Source organism: Girardinichthys multiradiatus, chromosome 14, assembly GCF_021462225.1.
Source record: "Girardinichthys multiradiatus isolate DD_20200921_A chromosome 14, DD_fGirMul_XY1, whole genome shotgun sequence".
In the NCBI taxonomy this organism is placed as follows: domain Eukaryota; kingdom Metazoa; phylum Chordata; class Actinopteri; order Cyprinodontiformes; family Goodeidae; genus Girardinichthys; species Girardinichthys multiradiatus.
The window spans coordinates 9828039-9849706 of NC_061807.1; the positions used below are offsets into that span (position 1 = coordinate 9828039).

General features: G+C 43.4%; 1 protein-coding gene across 2 annotated transcripts; it reads right to left on the minus strand.

Annotated features, from left to right (window-relative positions):
* Positions 1 to 1865: 1865 nt before the first annotated feature.
* Positions 1866 to 21656, minus strand: LOC124880610 (Fc receptor-like protein 4). 2 transcript variants are annotated; one of them, XM_047385885.1, is made up of 4 exons: positions 21526 to 21656; positions 13964 to 14129; positions 13642 to 13884; positions 1866 to 3730 (listed from the first exon to the last, which is right to left on the minus strand). In XM_047385885.1, the coding sequence occupies exons 2-4, from the start codon at positions 14118 to 14120 to the stop codon at positions 3720 to 3722; spliced, it is 411 nt and encodes a 136-aa protein (XP_047241841.1). In that variant the 5' UTR covers positions 14121 to 14129; positions 21526 to 21656; the 3' UTR covers positions 1866 to 3719. The 2 variants fall into 2 exon arrangements, with proteins under 2 accessions (XP_047241841.1, XP_047241840.1); XM_047385884.1 differs by lacking the exon at positions 1866 to 3730 and adding an exon at positions 12901 to 13569.
* Positions 21657 to 21668: the final 12 nt, after the last annotated feature.

Consider the following 21668-nt stretch of genomic DNA (forward strand, 5'->3'; position numbering starts at 1 on the left):
TATATTCCCTAAAGGGGAAACCAATACTACCAAAAAATTTGTATAACACAGCAGTAATTGTGACGCATGGAATTTCCCATGTGTCAAAAGGGGGAATGTTACACTTAGTAAATCTAAATTTCCACACCATAAATTTTTCTGACTACGCAAAAAACTTTTGTAGATCATGTATTATCTACTGCAAGCATAATCCACAGGGAAACATGAGACCCAAAAGAGGCCAGTTCCCAGCAGCAACTTATCCCTTTCACACGATACACATGGATTTCATAGAGTTATCATGGTCAGGGGGAAAGAAATATTGTTTAGTGATCATAGATGCATTTTCAAAGTGGGTTGAAATATACCCTGCAAAGCATGGTGATGCACTCACAGTGGCAAAGAGTTTAGTGACACATTTCTTCCCCACATATGGTATCCCACAAATCATAAGATCAGATAATGGGACTCATAATGCAAATTATGTAATAGAATTGTGCTCTAAAGCATTAGGGTTTCAGTTAAAAAACCATTGTTCTTACCACCCACAATCTGCTGGGCTGGTTGAACGAACAAATGGAACAATAAAAAATAGATTAAGGAAAACAATGGAAGAAACAGGGAGGCCATGGCCTGAATGTCGATCTCTGGTTAAATTGTGGATGAGAATAACTCCAAATCAAACTGGTCTCACTCCATTTCAAATAGTACATGGCAGACCTTTTCCATTGCCATCAGAAATGGATGACATAGGAAAAGCACAGCAGGAAACATCATTAGCTGAATGGATGAATAAAATGTTACAAACAAAAGAAGCACAGTTGTCCAGTAGTCTGCCAGTAAACTCTGCTCCTATTCCACAGAACAACCTAAGGCCTGGAGACCTGGTCCTAATTAAGACGCTCCACAGGAAGGACTGGAGCACCCCCCGCTGGCAAGGGCCATACCGGGTTCTCCTGACCACACCAACAGCTCTAAAAATCACAGAGAGACCATCCTGGATCCACAAGAGCCACTGTAAGCTAATATCACCGTTACAGGAGCCAAACCAACCGACGGGGTAACAGGGGAAAGACCGGATACAAAGGGGTTGGAAACCCATAGCGCTCAGCATCTCAAACCGGTGAAGAAAACAACTGACCTGTGCCCAACTTAGCATGGCTTTTTGTAACACGTGGACAGGACTGATAAGACTGAGCCTAATTCTGGTAGCAGGACTCTTTCTCTGTTTAAGGCAGGATCCACAGGATACAACATCACACGAGAACAGATGGACACCGGACAGCTCTCATCTCAGACCCCTAAAGAAAGGAGGAGGACATCTGTTTCTGCAGAACTATTGGTATCGTTATGTGTATGAAACAGCTAAAGCACAAAATAAAACAGACTGTTATGTATGTTCTATTGTCACGGTTCTGTCACGGTTAACTTGATATTGGACCTCAGAATGCAGACGAGCAGGCAGCGTGATGGTAAGTGAAGAAAAGGTTTAATTACAAAAACTCACTCAGCAGGAGGCAGGAACAAAACAAACAGGCAGGCAAGACAGGCATGGCATGATAAAAAAAAAGACAAGACTTGGTTAGAGAGCTAGACATGAGCATGAGAGTGAAAGATGTTTCCGCAATGACCATCTGAACAGGTGTGTATAAATGGAGCATGGTACAGGTGGAGCAAGGAGACAGATTAACTTGGACAGGTGAACCGAATAAACTTAATTGACAGACAGAACAAAACATGGCTGAAAAACAGAGACTCTAGTAAACAAACTAGAAAAACATGAAGCTAAAGCATAACCAGATCCGAAAACCAAACTTGACAAAACATGAACAAGACGACAAAACTAAAGCATGACCAGGAAAATAACAGAAGCATGATTCAAAATCTAAGAAGAATAATAACAAAAGAACGAGTCAAAACCGTAACTGTGAAAAACATAAGAAAAAACCTGAAACCAAAAACCAAACAACCCTACATCATGACATTCTATCATGCCAGTTCATTCCCAGGGCCCTACAGTGTATGTGAGAAAAATGATTTTCACAGAAGCAGCCTGTGCCTTTTCAATAGGACTCTGGGGGTATGCGAAGCTTACATATTTCATTATTCCCGGTCAAAACCTGACAGAAGGAGAAGGCATCCAAATGGTTGGTAAGGACAACAAAACATACACATATTACAACAATTCTCTTGCATATGCATGTGACCCACGTAAATGGCAGCCTCTGCACATCAGTAATAAGGGAAGAGCCACACCATTCGAAGCACATGCCAACGGAAACACATTCCACCACGATTGTTTGAGTAGAAAAAAAGAAAATGATTCTTCTATCTATATGGGTAACACCACGCAGTGTGGAGGCACATGGGTCCCCAATGGTAATAACAACCAAAACGGAACATACTGGGTTGAGGGCGTAGCTTGGTTATGCGGGAATAACGCTTATTTCATACTACCCCCGAATTGGTATGGGGTGTGTGCTCCAGTTTTCACATCTGACCACACTATAATACTCAGTAAGGTAACGATGATACCCACGTTCTCCAAAAGGCTAAAGAGACACATAGAAATTAAACCACACGACTCTGTCTGGGGAACTAATGTCCCGGATGAATTTAAGGTTTGGCCAAAAGATAATAAAATGATACTATCTCTCCTTCCTTGGCTAGGTGTGGGCAAACTAATGCTGCGTGTGGAAATTTTAAGCTACCGATTAGGGCTGTTTTTGAATAACTCCATAATAGTAGAAGAGGGCCAAAACACAGAAATGAGCGCTATGCGAGCCATGATAATTCAGAACCACATGGCTTTGGATATTCTAACAGCATCAACGGGGGGCGTTTGCGTTTTGCTGAACAACACCTGTTGTACATATATGCCAGATAATATACATTCCTCAAATATAACAGGAGCACTGAATAACCTGCAAAACGTCATGACACACGACCACCCGACTCCCAGCTCCTCTTGGCTAGACTGGATGCTCCAAAGGGGATGGATGAATTGGGTTAAAATTTTCTTATTTGCCATAGCAGCATTCCTGATCATCCTGTGCACCTTGTCAATATGTATTATCCCATGTTGCAAATACATGGTAAAAAAGGATAGTAACTCAATCAGTCACAGTCGCATATACAGCATTGATTCAAGTTGACACCACACTGAACACAAAAACAGATGACTATGATGACACAGAAAAGGTTTATTTTACCGAGCTACAAAATAAAGACCACTACTCTTATGATGATATCTTTGACGCCTGAGTGTACTCATAATTGTACTTCATAAAATGACTTTATAACACAAAATCGAAAGAAGTTGCAATTTAAGGGAAATGAGAAAAAGTACAATGATGACATGAACAAGGCTTGTTTTAATTCTTTTACTTTTTTTACATTTTGTTTTCTTTGATTTATTACATTGTTTTATTATTATTGTACTCTACCATGGTTGGTGGTCACCTTGGGCGGAGGGGCGTGTGAGTATTTTTCCCACAATATAATCTGCTTTCCGTCCGTGGGTTTTCACTCACACAGAGTGTTTTCTTTTACAGGTTCTAATCATGACTTTATTCGTGATAAAAAAGGAGGGACTGTTAGGGTTTGAAAACTTTTGTATTGTTTATCACTCATATGTCTGTACAAAGTGCTCTTTCTTCTTTCATGTCACAGAAAGGGGGATGGAGTAGAGGTGAGTTATGCTTCCATCTGCAACACACTGGGACTGCCTGTGCCAGTCTCTACTCCCTCTCTGTAGAAGAACAAACACACACACCATAACTCTTCACACCCCCACAGACACACACACACCCTAAATGTCTGTTGAACTGTGTTTGAACCAGCATATAAATAAAGGAAGAGCATGCCAACTTTTTGTAGTTCTTCTCACTGTAGAGAGCAGGCTACCTCTTGTGCAAGATTAACAAAGACTCTGTGTCGTTTCTTCTTCCCTCTGAGTTTGACTAATTAATTCCTAACACTTTTCGGCTCAGCTCTCTCTTCACCACAACGGACCGGCACAGCGCCCCGATTACTGTGGCAGCTGCACCAATCCGTCTGTCGATCTCCCGCTCCATTCTTCCCTCACTCGTGAACAAGACTCCAAGATACTTAAACTCCTCCACTTGAGGCAGGAACTCCCCTCCAACCTGAAGAAGACAAGCCACTCTTTTCCAGTCGAGAACCATGGCCTCGGACTGGGGTGGGTTTGGTTGTCACCCCCCAGCTCAGCCGTCTCGTGTTGGGGTTTACCCCAGTGGATGAGAGGGTCGCATCCCTGCGCCTTCGGGTTGGGGATAGGTCTCTGACTATCATTTCAGCCTACGGGCCGAGTGGTAGTGCGGAGTACCCGGCCTTCTTGGCATCCCTGTCAGGGTGCTGGATAGTCCCCCTCCCGGGGACTCCATTATTCTGCTGGGGAACTTCAACGCCCACGTGGGAAACGACAGTGACACCTGGAGAGGCGTGATCGGCAGGAATGGCCTCCCCGATCTGAATCCGAGTGGTGTTTTGTTATTGGACTTCTGTGCTAGTCACGGATTGTCCATAATGAACACCATGTTCAAACATAAGGGTGTCCATCTGTGCACTTGGCACCAGGACACCCCAGGCAGGAGGTTAATGATCGACTTTGTTGTCGTATCATCAGACCTTCGGCCGCATGTTTTGGACACTTGGGAGAAGAGAGGCTCTGAGCTGTCCACTGGTCACCACCTGGTGGTGAGTTGGATCCGCTGGGGGAGGAGAAAGCCGGACAGACTTGGCAGGCCCAAGCGCATAGTGAGGGTCTGCTGGGAACGTCTGGCGGACCCCTTGGCCAGGGATGTATTCAACTCCTACCTCCAGGAGAGCTTTGACCAGATTCCGAGGGATGTTGGAGACATAGAGTCCGATTGGACCATGTTCTCCGCATCTATTGTTGATGCTGCCGCCCGTAGCTGCGGCCGTAAGGTCTGCAGTGCCTGTCGTGGCGGCAATCCCCGAACCCAGTGGTGGACACCGGCAGTAAGGGACACTGTCAAGATGAAGGAGTCCTATTGGCTGTGGTTGGCTTGTGGAACTCCTGAGGCGGTTGACGGGTACCGTGGGGCCAAGCGTGCCACGGCCAGGCGGTGGAAGAGGCAAAAACTCGGACCTGGGAGGAGTTCGGTGAGGCCATGGAGATGGACTACTGGTTGGCCCCGAAGCGATTCTGGCAAACCGTCCGGCGCCTCAGGAGGGGGAAGCAGTGCTTCACCAACACTGTTTACAGTGGGGGTGGGGAGCTGCTGACCTCGACTGGGGACATTATTGGGCGATGGAAGGAGTACTTCGAGGATATCCTCAATCCTGCCATCACGCATTCCCTGGTGGAAACAGAAGCTGGGGACTCGGGGTTGGACTCTTTCATCACCCAGGCTGAAGTCACCGAGGTGGTTAAATAGCAGGGCTTCGGGGGTGGATGACATCCGCCCAGAGTACCTCAAGTCTTTGGAAGTTGTACGGCTCTCATCGTTGACACGCCTCTTCAACAAATTCAAGTGAGCCACAGATGTTTGGATGAAGAATGTCTGGTTGATTTCAGTGGTCAGAAGAGAACAGACAGACTGGTTCCAGATGCTAGAAATGCAACAGTAGCATAAATAACCACTTATTACCACCAAGGTCTGCAGAACACCATCACTGAGAGCACGACACATGAAACCTTGAAGCAGATGGGCTTCAGCAGCAAGCTTCTCCTCATCTTCACCAGGAGTGTCAGGGAGAGTTTATCTGAAGCTCAGCAGTGGAAACCACAAAGTTTCTCACCTTTGTTGCTCAGTGAGACACATTCACATCAAAATAAGAAGCAAATAGTTTCTGAGGTTTGAACAGAGTCAACATCTATGAAGACCAAACCACAGCCTGACCAGTCTCAGTCTGCTGGTAGCAGCTAAAAGAGGCTTCAGTTATCTTCTCACAGTTTGGGAACACATGAAAAACCATCTATAGTGCTCTTTGGTGCAGCGTGAGAAGATAACTAGTGTAACCACTGGAAGCTCTGTAGAAATACAGAGAAGGATTAACTATGAATCATTAAACATAAAGACAAGAATAACTAGGATCAAACACCCTGTTCCTACCAACAGGTACACCATATAGCTAAAAGTATTGGATCACAGCACAAAATCTGTGAGTTCTGGTGGTCCAATCACTTCCATGGCTGCAGGTGTAGAGAACCTTGATAGGTCTGCAGAGTCCTGACATCAACCTTCTTGAACACCTTTGGGATGAATAAGAGCAGAGGCTGCAGTTCTGGTTTCCTCTTATAACTATGAAGAAACTCCTAAACCTTGAGGAAGATGTTTACAGAGGAGTTAAAGTTGCTGTTGCTGGCAACGTTTGGTCCATCAACAAACTGGACCTCATAGACTGGAGGATGTCATCAAAGTTCATGTTCTTGTAGAAGTAGACATAATTATAGTAATGATGCATTTCAGCAAATATGAAAAAGTAAATATTGAAATTATAAAGAAAACATGAAAACTGAAAAGTTTAGTAAGATAGATTTCAAAAGTTGCTTAAATTATTACAAGTCAACTATTATCTGAAATTAAATTAGTATTCAAATAAAATTTTACTTCCTTCATTTAATAATAAGGGATTTATTGAGAAATATTTTTAAATACATGTTTTTCAGGTTGCACGGTGGCGCTTCATTCTTAGAGACACGGTAAGGAGCTCAGTTATCCTGGTGGCTGATCGTTTTATGTATCAGTGCATCGGTAAGAACTGGAATTGAAATCATGCTTGGAAACTCGTGAAAGAAAAAATAAACAGGAATTCATAGTTCTGGGGAAGAAATGCATATGATCTGCCTTTTTAGATAAACAGTTTGATTGAGAACAGATCAGTTTATCATCTGGCTCTAGGAGTCACAATTGGCCATTTAATCACAGTGTTTAAAGCAAGAAGCAGATAATTATTTATGCAGCTATAGATTTAGAGAGTTTGACTCTGGTTCTGCTTCCGCTGATGTTCTGTCCTTATCTAACGTTATTTGTCTCCACAGGTGAGTACACTGCACATGGGTCACTCACTGCAAACAAACATTCATTACTGTACTGTATACTACAACTGCTGTTGAGATGCCACATTAGATTAAAAACAGTTTATATACCATTTTGAAGAAGAATTGATAAACAGCAGCGTTTAGTTGTTTGTAACTTGACACCTTTGCAGCAAGTCACTAAATAAGTCATGGAAATGTATCTTAAACTAAGAAGCAGACCACAAGCTTCATGACTATTTTCAGAGATGAAACATTTCACCATAAAGTAGAAAATAACAATGCTCTCAAAGCTTGAGCCGAATCAACAACCACTAAGATTAGACCACAGTGAGAGGCCCAACCAGTGTCAGCCTGCTGGTAGCTACAAGATCAGGTTTCACTTCCTCTTTAACATCTGTGCATCTATGAAACAGAAGAAAAGGACTAAAGAACAACTTTGAAAGCTCTGGTTGTTGTGCAAGTGAAGATCCTGGTAAATGTTTCTGAATGATCTCTTATTTGTCTTTAACCTTTTTGTTTCTACAGTTCAACTTTACAATCAGTCCTAACCTCATTAAAGTGCCTGTGACACACTTTTCACTCAAATGCAAATATTAAAAGGAAATATCTTAATATTTAAGAAATTGGGCAGCCATTGATATCATATTAGCATTAAAGATGCGATTAAAGACAATTGTGAGACAAAATAGGCATATTTTGTTGTTAAATTTTCCAAGTCCAAAGTTGCCAGGAAGTGATATCAGAGGGGGGGTCTCTGGTCATTCATTCTGTGAGCGTAAACAAAAAAACGGTTCAGGTAGAAGCAAAGTTGCGTTAAAAACGGCGTTAATATGGTGAAACGGTGCATAGCTGGTGGTGGCAGCAATACTACGACAGCAGCCGTTAGTCTGCACTACTTTCCTGAAGTGAAGAGGATCAGAGCTGCCTGGATCAGAGCTGGAAAACAGAGGAGGGACAGATGGTCTGGTCCCACCAAGAACAGCTAGTTTTGATTGGAGTCTCATCAAACTGCTTTGAACAAGAAACCTCTGAATTCACCAAACAAATTATGTCAGAGGTCAGGATATGTTACAGATGGAGAATGATGACGCAGAGTCTATAGCCATGTTGTTCAGAGCATCTGATGGGAAAAGATCGCCTAAGAAAAGGTTGTTGCTGCTGTTGCTAAACGGATCAAGGCTCAGCTGGTTATAATACTTCCTTGTTGTAAAAGTACATTTCGATATCAGCAGTTATTGTTAATAATTAAAATCTGAAATTATTATTATTATTATTAAAATAAGATACATTACAGGCACATACAATATTTTTAAATAAATGTTTCTCTAAAGATTCTAATATAAAGTTAAAAAAATTAGACCAGGTAGTGTCTTCAGATCTTGAATCATCCCTTGTGTCACTGCTGCTGCTCCATGATGCTCAGCTTCACCTCCGGTTGTTTCACTCAGTGCCATTTTTACTGTAACCACACTGTATTTGCTCCGTTCCAGTCCGGTCCAGAGCAGCAGTCAGTTTATCTGCAGAGGTTCCCCTCTGACGTCATAAAAGAGCGCAACAAAATCACAAAGGAGTCATCTGACTGAATCTGACTGCACTGTTCAATGGTTAGGATTAATTGGAATGTATGTACCTGACTTTGTGAAGTGCCTTGAGACGACATGTGTCGTGAATTGGCGCTATATAAATAAACTGAATTGAACTGAATCTGGAATTGCCTTTTTGGTGAAATTTATGACCCTATTTCTCAACCACCATTTATTTCAGTGGCATGAATTTACCTTTTAAAATATTGTATCAATGTTTCTTTTCCATAAATGTAATTGGATTTATCATGAAATTTTGTGTCACAGGAACTTCAAGCTCCTCACTAAACGAATCATTTTTGGCATGATTTGGGGGTGTTTGGTTTTTGGTTGTGGGTTTTTCCTCTTATGTTTCTCACAGTTGAGTTTTGGATACTGCTTCTGTTTATTGTTTTAGAGGTGGTGTTATGTTTTGGTTTCTTCTGATTGTTGCATTCTGTTCATATTGCTTCTGGATTATGTTTATATTGCTATGTTTCTTAGGTTTGATTATTTATAATAATATTTAGTTCCTGCCATGCTTTGGTTTCACTCTCTGTCTCTGTTAAGCAATCAGCTTCATGTGGCCCACCTGCACCATGTCAATCAGCTTTGTTTTTCAGCAGTGTCTCGCTATACAAAGACACCCTCATTCTGTTCATTCCTCGCGGAAACACTATGGATCACTTCTCTCTATCGCAGTTTTCAGTTCCAGAATTGCTTCGGGGCCAACCGGTAGTCCTTCTCCATGGCCTCACTGAACTCCTCCCAGGTTCGAGTTTTTGCCTCTGCCACCGCCCGGGCCGGGGCACGCTTGGCCCCACAGTACCCGTCAGCCGCCTCAGGAGTCCCACAAGCCAACCACAGCCGATAGGACTCCTTCTTCAGCTTGACAGCATCCCTTACTGCCGGTGTCCACCACCAGGTTCGGGGATTGCTGCCACGACAGGCACCGCAGACCTTACAACTGCAGCTACGGGCAGCAGCATCGACAATAGATGCGGAGAACATGGTCCACTCAGACCCTATGTCTCCAACATCCCTCAGAATCTGGTCAAAGCTCTCCCGGAAGTGAGAGTTGAATACATCCCTGGCCAAGGGGACTGCCAGACGTCCCCAGATGACTCTCACTATGCGCTTGGGCCTGCCAAGTCTGTCCGGCTTTCTCCTCCCCCAGCGGATCCAACTCCCCACCAGGTGGTGATCAGTGGACAGCTCAGCCTTCACCCGAGTGTCCAAAACATGCGGCCGAAGGTTTGATGATACGACAACAAAGTCGATCATTGACCTTCTGCCTAGGGTATCCTGGTGCCAAGTGCACTGATGGACACCCTTATGTTTGAACATGGTGGTCATTATGGACAATCCGTGACTAGCACAGAAGTCCAATAACAAAACACCGCTCGGATTCAGATCAGGGAGGCCATTCCTCCCGATCACGCCTCTCCAGGTGTCACTGTCGTTTCCCACGTGGGCGTTGAAGTCCCCCAGCAGAATAATGGAGTCCCCAGGAGGGGCACTATCCAGCACCCCCGACAGGGACGCCAAGAAGGCTGGGTACTCCGCACTACCACTCGGCCCGTAGGCCGAAATGATAGTCAGAGACCTCTCCCCAACCCGAAGGTGCAGGGATGCGACCCTCTCATCCACTGGGGTAAACCCCAACACGAGACGGCTGAGCTGGGGGGCGGCAAGCAAACCCACCCCAGCCCGCCGGCTCTCCCCGTGGTGGGCCACTCCAGAGTAGAAGAGAGTCCAGCCCCTCTCGAGGAGATGGGCTCCAGAGCCCACGTTGTGCGTGGAGGCGAGCCCGACTTTTTCTAGTCGATATCTCTCGACCTCCCGCACAAGCTCAGGCTCCTTCCCTCCCAGCGAGGTGACATTCCACGTCCCTAGAGCCAGCCTAAGCATCCGGGGATCAGGCCGCCAAGGTCTCCACCTACGTCCGCCGCCCAATCCTCTTTGCACCGGTCCCTCACGGTTCCCCCTGCAGGTGGTGGGCCCACTGGGGGATGGTCTCGCGTCTCTCGTTCGGGCTTGGCCCGGCCGGGTCCCGCAAGGAGCAACCCAGCCACCAGGCGCTCTCCTACCCCAGGCCTGGCTCCAGGGTGGGACCCCGGCTCCGCCGTACCGGTCGACGTCACGTGCCTCGATTTTGTAGTCGTCATGAGGGGTTCTTGAACCGCTCTTTGTCTGACCCGTCACCTAGAGCCTGTTTGCCATGGGATACCCTACCAGGGGCATTTAAGCCACAGACAACATAGCCTCTAGGATCATTCGAGCACTCAAGCCCCTCCACCACGTTAAGGTGGCGGTTCAAAGAGGGGACAGTCATAGGACAGTTGTCATAACACAAATAATTATTCCTGATCTAAAGAAATGCAAGAACAGATGAGAAACAGAGTCTCTGACATCTATCAGTCTAGAAAGGGTTAGAGAGCCATGTCTGAGGGCCTGGGACTCCAGAGGACCACAGGAAGATCCATTATCCACAAATGGAGAAAACATAGAACAGTGGAGAACCTTCCCAGTAGAGGCTGACCTACCAAATCTACTCTGCTAGAGCAAAAACGAGTCATCCAGAAGGCCACAAAAGTACTTGCCTCAGTTAAGTTAAGTATTTGTGGTTCAGAAGTAATTATAAAAATGGCCTTCAGGGGAGAGTTCCACAGCCAGAACCACTACTGACCAAAAACACAAAGACCCGTCTAACATCTTTTTGGGCCCCCAAGGAAAATATTTTATGAACTGACGAGACAAAAGTGGAACTTTTCATAAGGTGTCCATCTCATTAGGACAAGTTTAAATCTGAATACATCACTGATGTTTCCTCATCCTGACTTCCCTCTGTCCTGATACAGAAGCATTGGATTAATCTTGTTCTTCAAGTGTGGTTGTTTGCAGCACTTTAGAACAAATTTGTCCTGAACAGAATTTTCTATTGAGACACAATTTATCTTCTTTTAGCCAAGGAAGCAAACATTTCTTTTACATCTACATAGACTGGAAAACACAAGACGAGGCTGCACTGAGACAGTTAACACTGCAACAAGAACGTCTTGAGTTTAATTAACAAGTTAATTAAATCCGTGACTCTCTTCTTCAAACCTGTCTTTAAAAGTTGTTTAAAATGACTAGGTGAAGGTAATGAAGTACGTTCTGCAGGTCATTCCATTCATAAGCAGGAACTGTTTGGGAAGCAGTTTTTCCTAATTCTTTACATGAACCTACCAATATAATACTATAGTATTAATTACCACTTTTAGTTTGGCCAAAGAACTTTGAGAAAGGTCAAATGCACACTGAATGTAGTCTATTGCTACTTGTAAGGATGATGTCGCTGTATAACTACCATCATCTGCATAATAATGAACCATAGTTGGACCTAGATCTATCTCATCACTATTTAGATAAAGAACCAACCATGTATCTCCAAAGCTGCAGGGTTGTTTTTATCTGGAAACTCTCACTGGGTTCTCTAAGTTAGTTGGAAAGCCAGTTCAGTACAGAGGTACTAATGTCCATCTGTTGAAGACCTTCTTAGAGAAGGCTATGATCTACAGAATCCGATGCTTTAGATTCATCTACAGAAAATGCAGCACATGATTTCATGTTCAGAGCAATAAGAATGTTATTTAGGACAGTTGTCATGGTTATTGTGCTTTGGCCATGTCTAAAGGCTGACTGTGCATGAATTAATATATCATGTTCAGATAAAAATAGTTTAATAAGTTCATTTATTAATAACATTGTTGTCATGGTAACTTAGATTATAATATTAAAGAGGACCAACCATCTTCATGAGATCTTTTTAAACCAAGTGGCGCTAATTAAAAACATCTGCTCATGTGTTAGCATGTTGTGACTTCTGGTAATAAAGGTCCATTGTGTGTAAAAGTTAAACCATCACAGGTTTGATCCACAGAAAATACTCTGGTTGAGGTGGAACCGATGTCTCGTTGTAACAATCATTCCAGTGATAAAATGAAACATTTAGAGTTGTAGCCATGATGTGTTATTTATATGTGACATGGATAGCTGGTATGTTACTTTTCAAAAAGCTCTTATAATGTAAAACTATCCTTAAAATGTCTGTTTGTAAAACAGTTAATTTCAGCTAAAGGTGGCAGAGTTGTAAAACTTATTTAATTCTAGTTCTACAGATGATATTTTAGCTTCTACCCAACAGGACCTCAGTAAAAGTACGGGTTTCCTGTCATCCATCTAAATCATTCATTATAGATGGAAAATCCCACAAAACAAAACCAAGGACACAGACACATTTTTTACCTTCATTTGATTTGTTTTTCTGTCGTCGATTATGTGAAATGTTGATGTCAGTGTAATTAATATTTTCCCCTCCGACTTGTTGATTACCTATTGTTAGGTATTATTTAGTCAACTCAGAGGTAAGAACGATACAGAGTCAGTTTTACTTGTGACAAGGGTAGCCCACTTTGCAGTGCAACTACCAAGTTTTGACACCCTATCTCTTTATTTATATGCACAGTTCAACAGACGGTTCAGACAGGGTGTATGTGTGTGTGTGAGGCCGAAAGGAGGCTGGTTCTCATGGGAAATAGATAACGGTGATCTCACACACAGGAGGGAGGACAGCACACAGGGAAAGCTGCATACCAGAGATACAGAGCAGACTGCAGGTGCCTTGCAGCACAAAGTTTTTACATGAGTGATAACAAGTCCTCGCACCCATCCAACACCTAAAATAAAACAACGTAAACCAATTTACTGTAAGTCTTTTAAAACTATTTTAGTATAAACTTTAAGTAAGGAGGTTTGTCCCACATTCAGATTTTCTCTGAACGTGTCGTCTCACCAGTGGAACCAGTATCACCAGTAAAACCACAACAATCACACATACAAGAGACGGGAACACACAGGAAAGAGACTGGAAGGGAGGTGGAGGAGTGATTGTAGTATTAGAAGAGGTTGTAGTACTAGAAGTGGTTCCAGTACTAGAAGAGATTGATGGCTTCTCTGAAATAAAGATATTAAATAATTACCAAACATTTTCTCCTGAAACCAGTTAAACAATTTAATCCTCCTGACCTGAGACAGAGATCCAGCTGGATGGAGACTCTCCATCACCACTGATGAAACACTTGTAGAGGCCTTCATCAGAGCTGGTCACATGGTGGAGGGTCATGTGACCTGCAGGCTCAGTCCTGATGAGGGAGCCATCTTTAATGAAAGCAGGTGAGAGGTTGGAGGGAGTCTTTGTTTGACAGCTCAGAGTGACGTCATCTCCCTCCATCACAGGGAGGACAGGACTCTGCAGGATCACTGATCCACCTCAACACAGAGACAAACTACAGCATTTCATCCATTTCCACACAGCTTCATCAACACTAACTCCACAGTCTGATCTTACCAGAGACAGTGAGCTGGATGCTGCTGCTGGCTGCTCCCTCTCTGGACTCACACCAGTACACTCCAGTGTCCCTTGTTTCCATGTAGGTCATCTTACAGGTCAGACCATCTGGTTCTCCCCATACATCTGGAGAGGCCTGTGTGGAGCCACGTGCCATCTGTCTTATCTTTTGCAAAAATATAAACAAGTATATCCAAAGAAATGATGTATGATGATTTTATATTCTTTCACATGTATTGAATAAAATTAGTAGTCTTTGATTAACAAGTTATAAGATGTATGAGTGAAATGTGGTTAAGAACTGAGAATTAGAGGAAAAACATTAAGGTTTGACATTCTCAATCAGCTATATATGAAAGAAATATAACATTAAAGCATGAATAAAGAGAATGAAGTGATGGTTTTGCAAATGTGTTTTAAAGTAAATGCTGGAAGCTGAAGAATGAAATGTGTAATACTGTGTAAAGTTTAAAACTGAGCAGATTAGGAAAAAAATTGGAGGATGACAAGGAGTGACGAGAGCCAGCTGCATGCTGAAAGCGACAGGAGGATGCGACTACAGACCAGCGTGGCTATTATTGGCATCTCCAAGGGTGAGAAGTAGAATCAGTAGGTCACAAGGACCATGACTAAAGTATTGAGCAATAATAAAGAAGCTGAGCTGAATAGGTTGCGCAATAACTCGTACTCGTACTCGTCGTCTTCTGCTTATCCGGGACCGGGTCGCAGGGGCAGCAGACTCAACAGAGACGCCCAGACGTCCCTCTCTCCAGACACCTCCTCCAGTTCCTCCAGGGGGAGCCCAAGGCGTTCCCAGGCCAGCCGAGAGACATAGTCCCTCCAGCGTGTCCTGGGCCGTCCCCTGGGCCTCCTCCCGGTGGGACATGCCTGGAACACCTCCCGAGGAAGGCGTCCAGGAGGCATCCGGTATAGATGCCCGAGCCACCTCGACTGGCTCCTCTCGATGTGGAGGAGCAGCAGCTCTACTCCGAGCCCCTCCCGGATGGCCGAGCTCCTCACCCTATCTCTAAGGGAGTTCCCGGCCACCCTACGGAGGAAGCTCATTTCAGCCGCTTGTATCCGGGATCTCGTTCTTTCGGTCATGACCCAAAGTTCATGGCCAAGTGAGGGTAGGAACGTAGACCGACCAGTAAATTGAGAGCTTTGCTTTTCGGCTCAGCTCTCTCTTCACAGCGCCCCCATTACTGCGGCAGCCACACCGATCCGTCTGTCGATCTCCCGCTCCATTCTTCCCTCACTCGTGAACAAGACCCCGAGATACTTAAACTCCTCCACTTGAGGTAGGAACTCCCCTCCAACCTGAAGAGGACAAGCCACCCTTTTCCGGTCGAGTACCATGGCCTCGGACTTGGAGGAGCTGATCCTCATCCCAGCCGCTTCACACTCAGCTGCGAACCGCCACAGCGCATGGTGTAGGTCTTGGCTAGAGGGGGCCAGCAGGACCACGTCATCTGCAAAAAGAAGAGACGAAATCCACTGGTCCCCTAACCAGACCCCTTCTGGCCCGTGGCTGCGTCTAGAAATCCTGTCCATAAAAGTTATGAACAGGACCGGTGACAAAGGGCAGCCCTGCCGGAGTCCAACATGCACTGGGAACAGGTCCGACTTAGTGCTGGCAATGCGGACCAAACTCCTGCTCCGCTCGTACAGGGACCGGATGGCCCCTAGTAAAGGGCCCCCGATTCCATACTCCTGGAGCACCCCCCACAGAACATCACGAGGGACACAGTCGAATGCCTTCTCCAGGTCCACAAAACACATGTGAACCGGTTGGGCAAACTCCCATGAACCCTCGAGCACCCTGTAGAGGGTATAGAGCTGGTTCAGTGTTCCACGGCCGGGATGAAAACCACACTGCTCCTCCTGAAGCCGAGGTTCGACTATCGGTTGGACTCTCCTCTCCAATACCCTGGCATAGGCCTTACCAGGGAGGCTGAGGAGTGTGATCCCCCTGTAGTTGGAACACACCCTCCGGTCCCCCTTCATAAGAAGGATCTCATCCACCCCCGAAGCCTTGCCACCGCGGAGCTTTTTCAGCCTGGGTGATGAAAGAGTCCAACCCCAAGTCCCCAGCCTCTGTTTCCACCAGGGAATGCGTGATGGCAGGATTGAGGAGATCCTCGAAGTACTCCTTCCACCGCCCGATAATGTCCACAGTCAAGGTCAGCAGTCTCCCGCCCCCACTATAAACAGTGTTGGTGAAGCACTGCTTCCCCCTCCTGAGGCGACGGACGGTTTGCCAGAATCGCTTCGAGGCCAACCAGTAGTCCTTCTCCATGGCCTCACCGAACTCCTCCCAGGTCCGTGTTTTTGCCTCTGCCACAGCCCGGGCCGCAGCACGCTTGGCCTCACGGTACCCGTCAACTAAGAAGCCTAATAAGGGCCTGACCGGTGAAGGCATCAAGTGCTATTAAAACAATGCTGAGAGCAGAAACGGGGTTGTTTCCTCGCAAAAGACCAGCTAACAAGATCGGATGGAGAAAAGAAGCTTAGATGGAAAAGGAACAGAGACACAGCCCCACTGATCGACTGCATTAAAAAGGAGGATCAACCCGTGAGCCCAGAAAGGACTGTGCCAAGATTAAGAATCTGATTTAATCTAAAGCCTTTTTATCCAGACAACAGAAGTGAACTTGATCGGTGGACAGCTGATTGCTCTAAGTTTCAGGCTTCTGGAAACCCTGAATCAACCTCATTTATGTCTCCGGGTTTCCTTCAACTATTCCTTCAGCCATGAACAAAAGTGACTGTCGAAGGTGTGGATGACTGTGAGAGGCTACTCGGTCATCCAGACCTCCAGTTGAAGAAGGGCGAGACTTTGGATGAAGGCTGTCAGAGACTAGGTGAGTCATTTCCCAACACCAGCTTTAACAAAACTTTCAGTAAACCTGCTTAGTAAAATCTTTCAGGTTTAGGGAAGTCGTTGGATGGAGAGCTGGATTGAGCAATCCCTTTAGACATAGGGAAGTAGGAGGTAGGGGTTAGCTCATCGGACAACGAAAATATGTATATATGTATATATATATATATATATATATATACATATATACATATATATATATATATATGTATATATGTATATATATATATATATATATATATATATACATACATATATATATATATATATATAGATATATATGTGTGTGTGTGTAAGATAAGATAAGATACAATGAGGTAAGATAAGATTGACTTTATTGATTTCACAATGGAGAAATAAACTTGTTACAGCAGCTCTTAGCAACACAAAGGTAGGGTGCAGATAGTTATGAAAACATTTGCAATCTAATTAGAAACAAGGTTAATGTGTAAAAACAAGTAGTAATAAAAGAATGAAATAAAATAACAATAACTTATGTAGAGTTAATGGTGGAGGTGATTTGTGGTAGTTATTGACTGTGATTAGTTATTATATGGTAGAATTGGACAGTCGAACAGCGGTGGGGATGAAGGAGTTCCTTCCTTCACTGAGGGTGTCTCAGTCGGCCACTGAAGGAGCTGCTCAGCTCCTCTACCATCTGGTGCAGTGGGTCAGAAGTTATGTCCATGATGGATGTGAGCTTGGCTAACATCCTCCTCTCACCCACCACCTCCACAAAGTCAAGTGGGCAGCCCAGGACAGAGCTGGTCCTCCTAACCAGCTAGTTTTGTCTCTTCCTGTGCCTGAAGTATGCTTGGCTAGTGGAGAAATGGTGTTAAGTTGTTTACAATTCTTTTTATTGACCGTGGACATGCTGTGCTGATGGGAAGCGTTGTGAAGAACAAATTTAAGTTCTGTTTTACTTAATCTTATCTGCTTGATAAGGCAGGTAGATGAATGCTGGAGACACACTCACCAGGACTCCCCTCTGTTAAATGGAGGTGGACTGAGGAAAACTTAGTCTTTATGCTGGCCAGGCATCCTTATCCCCTCCTATGGATTTCTCTGGCATGTCGGATCCTGTTCGTGACGCCAAAATTGTTGTGGATTTTTCTTATCAAAGTGAGAGACACTTCAACTCATTAACAGGAGAAAGACCGGAGTTTGTCTTTATAAGTTTATTCAAAGGCATTCAGCATTTGAAGACCCTGTTACTGAGCATAGTCAGTGAAGCAGAGCCCCGAACAGAATTTACAGACAGTATTTATACCAATATGTGGGTGTTACCTCAACTTAAAAAGAGTTTTGAAATATAGCCCCTAGACCCTCCCCGGGTCAGAGGTAACAAAGTTATTTATGAGGGCACCCATCTACCATCCCTTGGGATACAACACCTCACGGAGTGTTAACCACAAAACTCCTGATAATGAATTTAGAGCCCATCTGCTCTTAAGTAACCAAACACAGAGGTCACAGGTGAGAGAGGTAAAAAGAAGGTCAGAGCATTAAAAGAATTTTCCCATAACAAGATTAGAAAGGCTCAAGTGAATAAAGAGAGTGTTGATACGGTATTTTTTGATACTGAAAGAGCATATGATATGATGTGGAGGGAAGGGTTATTAATGAAAATTAGAAGAATGGGTATAAATGGTTGTATGTTTAGATGGCTTGAGAATTTTTTAGAAGGAAGAAAAATACAAGTGACGATAGGGAAGATTCTGAGAGATTGAATAGAAAATGGGACACCACAGGGAAGCATAGTAAGCCCGTTATTATTTTCTGTTATAATTAATGATGTGTTTAAGGAAGTAAGGGGTGGAATGGGATTTTCACTTTTTGCTGATGATGGAGCAATGTGGAAAAGGGGAAGGAATTAAAAATGTATTGTAAAGAAGCTTCAGTGGGCAATTTCAGTTGTAGAAAAATGGTCATATAAATGGGATTTTAAGTTTTCTGTGGAAAAAACTAAAATAATGTTTTTACACGGAAAAGAGTTGATGAAAAATCAAGTTGAAATGATATGATCAGGAGTTGGAAAGAGTTAAAACATTTAAGTTTCTTGGGTTGTGGGTTGATGAAAGAATGACATGGGGAATACACATTAAGAAAATATTAGATAAATGTAGGAAGGTGTTAAATATAATGAGGTATTGTAGCCGAGTGGGGGAACTGATAGAAAGGCATTGAAAGCCATTTATACTGGATTAATTAGGTCAGTCTTGGATTATGGGTGCATAGTTTATAATTCAGCAGCAGATCCAACTCTCTAAAAGCTAAATTATATTCAATATCAAGCTTTAAGAATATATACAGGTGCTTTTAAAACATCTTTGATAGCAGCATTACAAGTTGAAATGGGAGAAATGCCTCTTAAATTTAGAAGGGACCAGTTATCTTTGAATTATTGGGCAAATTTACAAGGACAAAGGAATGACCATCCAACATTAAAAGTGCTTACAACATGTTGGGAAAAGGAAAAAATAAAAAGCTTTGGATGGATAATGAAATCTAAAGCTAATGAAATTAATTTAGATAAATTAGATATAGATCAGAGTTCCATTACCTACAATACCACCTTGGAAACTTCCTGATGCAAAAATAGATTTTTCATTATTAGAAAAAAAAAAAAAAAGTTTATCATGAATAAATATATTGTACAAGAATACATAAACCGGTATTATAACTATGTACATACAGGTGTTGGACAATGAAACTGAAACACCTGGTTTTAGACCACAATAATTTATTAGTATGTTGTAAGGCCTCCTTTTGCGGCCAATATAGCGTCAATTCGTCTTGGGAATGACATATACAAGTCCTGCACAGTGGTCAGAGGGATTTTAAGCCATTCTTCTTGCAGGATAGTGGCCAGGTCACTACGTGATACTGGTGGAGGAAAACGTTTCCTGACTCACTCCTCCAAAACACCCCAAAGTTGCTCAATAATATTTAGATCTGGTGACTGTGCAGGACATGGGAGATGTTCAACTTCACTTTCATGTTCATCAAACCAATCTTTCATTAGTCTTGCTGTGTGTATTGGTGCATTGTCATCCTGATACATGGCACCGCCTTCAGGATACAATGTTTGAACCATTGGATGCACATGGTCCTCAAGAATAGTTCGGTCGTCCTTGGCAGTGATGCGCCCATCTAGCACAAGTATTGGGTCAAGGGAATGCCATGATATGGCAGCCCAAACCATCACTGATGCTTCACTCTGGGCATGTAACAGTCTGGGTGGTACGCTTCTTTGGGGCTTCTCCACACCGTAACTCTCCCGGATGTGGGGAAAACAGTAAAGGTGGACTCATCAGAGAACAATACATGTTTCACATTGAGGTGCACATTTAATTCTGCCGTGATTTGGTCAGCCGTGGTGTTTTGTTTTTTGGATACAATCTGGGTTAGCACCCGAACATCCCTTTAAGACAGCTTCCTTTTGTGTCCACAGTTAATCCTGTTGGATGTGGTTCGTCCTTCTTGGTGGTATGCTGACATTACCCTGGATACTGTGGCTCTTGATACATCACAAAGACTTGCTGTCTTGGTCACAGATGCGCCAGCAAGACGTGCACCAACAATTTGTCCTCTTTTGAACTCTGGTCTGTCACCCATAATGTTGTGTGCATTTCAACATTTTGAGCAAAACTGTGCTCTTACCCTGCTAATTGAACCTTCACAGTCTGCTCTTACTGGTGCAATGTGCAATCAATGAAGACTGGCTACCAGGCTGGTCCAATTTAGCCATGAAACCTTCCACACTAAATTGACAGGTGTTTCAGTTTCATTGTCCAACCCCTGTATGTATAGTGATACATCAAAAAATGCTCCAAATACGATAGGAATAGCTTTTTTTGTACCACAATTTAATATTAAAGTAGGAAAAAGGGTAAGTGATGGAGCATCGGTTTATACAGGAGAAATGCTTGCTTTACTTCTAACAGTTCAGTGGGTGGAAGAGGTTAAACCATTAAAATCAATCATTTGCTCAGACTCTAGTTCATCATTAGCCAGTTTGCAACATAGTCAATCAGATAATTGACCAAATATATTAATTGAAATACAACAAACACTTTATAGAATCATTATGATGGGGCTTACAGTTTTTTTGTATGGCTTCCAGCACGTCACGGGGTTAAGGGGAATGAAATGGTGGATAATATGGCTAAAAAGAGCGGCAATAGAATAATGGTTGACATTAATGTTAGGTTTAGTGTAAAAGAAGTAAAGGCTATAATAAAACATAAAATGGAAGAGAGGTGGCAGAGGTTATAGAAAGAAAAAAGGAAAGGATGCTGGTTTTATAAAATACAAAGGAGAATTGGAGAAATGAGAAAAACAGAATGAAACAGGAGAGAAGAGACAATTATATCACGTCTTATTATATTTATAAAAGGAAAAGATCAAACAGGGAAATGTGAGTGCGAGGAAGATGAGACAATAGAACATATTATTTTACATTGTAGGAAATATCAGGTCCAGAGGAATAAGTTGGTTAGGAAACTTAGTAATATGAAAATGAAATTAGACATTGTTCATTTATTGCAAAAGATTCAGAACACAGAGGATATCAGGCTATATTTAATTTTTTTAAACAGTGTTAGTTGTATAATAGGATTTAGTGTATGAAGGGGTATGTATAAGTATGTATAGATGTCATGTGGTTCACACTCCTTACCAGTTGGTGGCGGTAATGCCTCCTTCAGTTGTTTGCCAACCGCCATTATAAGAAGAAGAAGAAGAGGCATCGTTTGTCATCGGTCACGTGGTTTACTGCATTTACAAGCATTGAACCTTTTTACTCTGTAAACTCCTTGAAGC

Coding starts and splice junctions, on each gene's coding strand:
- LOC124880610 (XM_047385884.1), bottom strand. CDS start 14,120: ATGGCACGTGGCTCCACACAGGCCTCTCCAGATGTATGGGGAGAACCA. Junction 13,885..13,963: donor CATCCAGCTCACTGTCTCTG/GTAAGATCAGAC, acceptor CTCTGTGTTGAG/GTGGATCAGTGATCCTGCAG. Junction 13,570..13,641: donor CAGCTGGATCTCTGTCTCAG/GTCAGGAGGATT, acceptor TCTTTATTTCAG/AGAAGCCATCAATCTCTTCT.